The 4,527-nt window shown below is 41.2% G+C and overlaps 1 protein-coding gene across 1 annotated transcript; it reads left to right on the top strand.

Moving 5' to 3' along the window:
- Positions 1-1,521: 1,521 nt before the first annotated feature.
- LOC116754681 (mitochondrial mRNA pseudouridine synthase TRUB2-like) lies at positions 1,522-2,081 on the top strand. Its single transcript, XM_032633546.1, has one exon. The coding sequence runs from the start codon at positions 1,522-1,524 to the stop codon at positions 2,062-2,064; it is 543 nt and encodes a 180-aa protein (XP_032489437.1). The 3' UTR covers positions 2,065-2,081.
- The last annotated feature ends 2,446 nt before the right edge of the window (positions 2,082-4,527 follow it).

Raw genomic sequence — 4,527 nt, 5'->3', positions numbered from 1 at the left:
CCCAGATCAGTCTATACTGTACTTTAGTGCTATTTGTTTTGTGAGAGTTGTATATTAAAGGTGTGTTGATGGCCATTAAAAAAAAAATTCCGTGTCCATGAGATTTAAATATTCTGGTTGATTAGTTCAGGCACATCTTTTCCTAGCACTGGGGATTAAAATATCTCTCACAGGATCTCATTAAGCAGAATTCTCATGTAGTTAGAATTTTAAACAATATCCCAACAATCAATGCCATAACAGTAAAACTTTTGTATATTGTGTTACCATTATATGAGAATTTATGCCTAGAAATCAAGTTGCTGCCACCAGATAAAGAGACGTACCTTGCGGCTTCCCTGGTGGCGCAATAGTTGAGAGTCTGCCTGCCGATGCAGGGGACGCGGCTTTCTGCCCCGGTCCGGGAGGATCCCAAGTGGCGCGGAGCGGCTGGGCCCGTGAGCCATGGCCGCTGGGTCTGCGCGTCCGGAGCCTGTGCTCCGCAACGGGAGAGGCCGCAGCGGTGAGAGGCCCGCGTACCGCAAAAGGGGGAAAAAAAAAAAAGAGAGAAATACCTTGTTTATGGAACTCAAGCCTTTGGAGTAGCTTTCTTCAATTGTGAGCAAATGATTTTTAGCTTTTTTATAAAAATAACTCTTTAACTTTGAGAAGAAAAATATATGTAAAAGAATTAGGGGGTGTGGATTCAGGGAGAAAGAAGCCCACAACACAGAAGTTAAACAATTCCTCATATGGGATTTAAATTTTTTAAAAACTCGTTGTTATTTAAAACTAGGTTGTATCCTTCCCAAATCCCATTACATATATAATCTCGTTTAGTCCTCTAGTGAATGTCTGCAGGGAATCACATGAATATTGCCTACAGCTGATTCTCTGTCTCTCCGCTCTCCTGCACACCTGTCACTTCAACCTGAATTGTCTGCTGTTGTTGACTGTTCGTCTGAGCAGAAATTATACCACGCCAGGAGAGCAGACTGGCTTATGATATTAGATCTCCTCTTCCACTACCTTTTTTTTTTTTTTTTTCCGGTAGGCGGGCCTCTCACTATTGTGGCCTCTCCTGTTGCGGAGCACAGGTTCCGGACGCGCAGGCTCAGCGGCCATGGCTCACGGGCCCAGCCGCTCCGCATGTGGACTCTTCCCAGACCGGGGCACGAACCCGCGTTCCCTGCATCAGCAGGCGGACGCTCAACCACTGCGCCACCAGGGAAGCCCGCCAGTACCATTTTCTTAATCAGGTTCCTTTGATGCTCAGTTCAGCACCCACCCATCTGCCTCTTCCTGATGTGGTAACAGACCAGCTTCTGAAGTAAGAGAGCAGAGAAACTGTAGGATACATTGGTGTGTCTGTGTGTGTGTGCGTGCTCTTTGTTGTGTGTGTATGTGTGTACATTGTAGCATGCTGTCTAGCACAGATGAAGGAGGAGCTCAATATAGTAAATAAGTGAATTTTAATTTTTAAAGAAATAGAAGTGGTTGCGGGTTCAGCTCTTCCGCGAGCCCGGGTCGCAGGCTTCAGGCATGGGGTTAGCCGGCCTGTCGCGGCTGCATAGGCTCTTCGCCGCCTACAAGCCCCCGGTGCTAAAGTGGAAGCATCTGCGCGATACTGTGGAGCTGCAGTTTTTGAAAGGTCTCAGTGCTGGGAAGCGTCCTGCCTCTGAACATCGTGTTCGCTTCCTGCTGGGCCCCATGGAAGGCAGTGAAGAGAAGGAGCTGACCCTCACAGCCACCAGTGTGCCCACCCTCATCGACCATCCGCTGGTACCTGGACCAGCATTCACCAGCCTGAAGATTGGCATGGGGCACCGACTGGCTGCCCAGGCGCCTGCGGTGCTTGTGCTCGGCATGGGGCGTCGACGAAGGCTCCTCACCGACATGTACAACGCTCACCTCACCAAGGATTACACAGTACACGGCCTCCTGGGCAAAGCCACAGACGACTTCTGTGAGGACGGGCGGCTGGTGGAGAAGACGACGTATGTGGTTAAGAATCCACCTGCCAATGCAGGGTACACGGGTTCAAGCCCTGGTCTAGGAAAATCCCACATGCCGCGGAGCAACTAAGCCCGTGCGCCACAACTACTGAGCCTGTGCTCTAGAGTCCATGAGCCACAACTACTGCAGCCCGCGTGCCTAGAGCCCGTGCTCTGCAACAAAGAGAAGCCACCGCAATGAGAAGCCCATGCACCACAACGAAGAGTAGCCCCTGCTCACCGCACCTAGAGGAAGCCCGCGCACAGCAATGAAGACCCAGCGCAGCCAAAAATAAATACATAAATAAATAAATTAATTTTTTAAAGAAGGAAATAGAAGTGGTTAAAGACATTTTATTCCTGGTTTAAGAAAAGGCCTGCATAAATATATTTGCTGCTTTCTAATTACACATAAAACTATTGTATATAAAAATCTACTGGTTTTCATCCAAATTATGCTCTCTTATGGCTACGTAGAAAATCTTACAGGCATATATATTGGGTTGGCCAAAAAAGTTCATTCAGGTTTTTCCGTAAGATGTTACAAAAACCCGAACAAACATTTGGCTGACCCAATAGAAGCATCACCACAGTTGAGTTTATAGAAATGCTGACCTAGATTGTTATTAGGAAAAAACTTGTCTGAGAACCAGAAGATTTTGGTTCTAATGAAAATTTATCTCACTTAATATTTCTGAATCTGTCTCCTTATCTATAAAATGGAACTTACAATATATTGCTTACTTTTAACAATAGAGTTGTTAAAATCAAAGCACAAAAAATAATTTGCAAGCTCTGATATGAAACAAATAAAAGGCATTAGGAGGAAAAGCAGTGCTAATAATGCATTTTCAAAAGCACTTGTCTTTAGGATGTTAAAAGTTACTTCACTAGCAGAAAAAGATGAAACATAAATTCACTGTAATGAACAACATAAATTGGAATGAAGAAATCAAGAAAATATAAACAGACCTAAAATACTAGAAATTATTTCAATTATATCTATCTATCTACCTACTACTTAGGACTTACATTCATGCAACAAATATTTATGCAGCTACTATTTGAAACTCCAGTGATTTGTAGTTTGCCTGTCATACCTACAAACTAAAGTTTTATATAGACATTGTTAAAGAAACATATTACAACCATGTGGCTGCATGGGGTCCAAATCTTAATCTTCGTAAAACCATAAAATGCCTTTGTTCAATGCATTACATTAGTTATTCGGTCCTGTAGTTTGTGGTTAGTAACAAGATAAATATAAATCATTCTTAGACTCCTGCACTTACAGCCTTTGGATCCCGTTGTGATGCTTAGAGTTAGCATCATATAACATTTCTTCAGTGTTATGAGTTCCCAGTTATACTTCATTATGAAGGTTTAGACATTAAAACCTTCCATTCTTAAACTTAGGTTTTAAAAATTTCCTTTATGATATCTAAATATCAAAATGCTATCTGTATGTTAACTAAGATTTAGTCTGGAAAATATATTAAACAGCTTCCATATATATGGAAGCTAAAAAAGGGTGCAAATGAACTTATCTACAAAACAGAAATAGAGTTACAGATGTAGAAAACAAACTTATGGTTACCAGAGGGCAAGGGAGGGAGGGATAAATTGGGAGATTGGGATTGACATATACACACTACTATATATAAGATAGATGAATAATAAAGACCTACTGTATAGCACAGGGAACTCTACTCAATACTCTGTTATGGCCTATATGGGAAAAGAATCTAAAAAACAGTGGATATATGTATATGTATAACTGATTCACTTTGCTGTACAGCTGAAATTAATACAACATTGTAAATCAACAATACTCCAACAGAAATTAAATTAGAAAAAGAAAAAAAATACAAAATAAAAACCATATATAGTTAAGCTGTACAACAGGATGATTTGATGTACAAATACATGGTGAAATGATTACTACAGTCAAGTTAATTAACATGTCATCTCCTTACATAGTTACCATTTTTGTGTGCGATAAGTTCGCCTAAAATCTACTCTCTTAGCGTATTTCCAGTGTTCAATACAGTATTATTAAGTTTAGTCATCATGCCTGTACATTAATGTCTAGACTTATTCATCCAACGTAACTGCAACTTTGTACCCTTTGACCAACATCTTCCCACTTCCTCCACCTCTTCCCCTCCCTGCCAGACCCTGGCAACCACCATTTGACTCTCTGCTTCTATGAGTTCAACATTTTTTTTTTTTTACATTCCATATATAAGTGAGATTATACAGTATTTGCTTTTCTCTGTCTGGCTTATTTCACTTAGCATAATGTCCTCCAGGTTTATACATATTTTCACAGAAGGCAGGATTTCCTTCTTTCTAATAGCTGAATAATATGCCATTGTATTTATATACCACATCTTCTTTATCCATTTTTATCCATTCACCCATCAACGGGCACTTGGGTTTTTTCTATATCTTGGCTAGTGTGAATAATGCTGCAATGAACATAGGAATACAGATATCTCTTCAAGAGCATGATTTCATTTCCTTTGGTTATATACCCAGAAGCGAGATCGCT

The sequence above is a fragment of the Phocoena sinus genome, chromosome 5, assembly GCF_008692025.1.
Source record: "Phocoena sinus isolate mPhoSin1 chromosome 5, mPhoSin1.pri, whole genome shotgun sequence".
Lineage (NCBI taxonomy): Eukaryota > Metazoa > Chordata > Mammalia > Artiodactyla > Phocoenidae > Phocoena > Phocoena sinus.
This window is presented reverse-complemented; position numbering and strand designations above follow the sequence as displayed.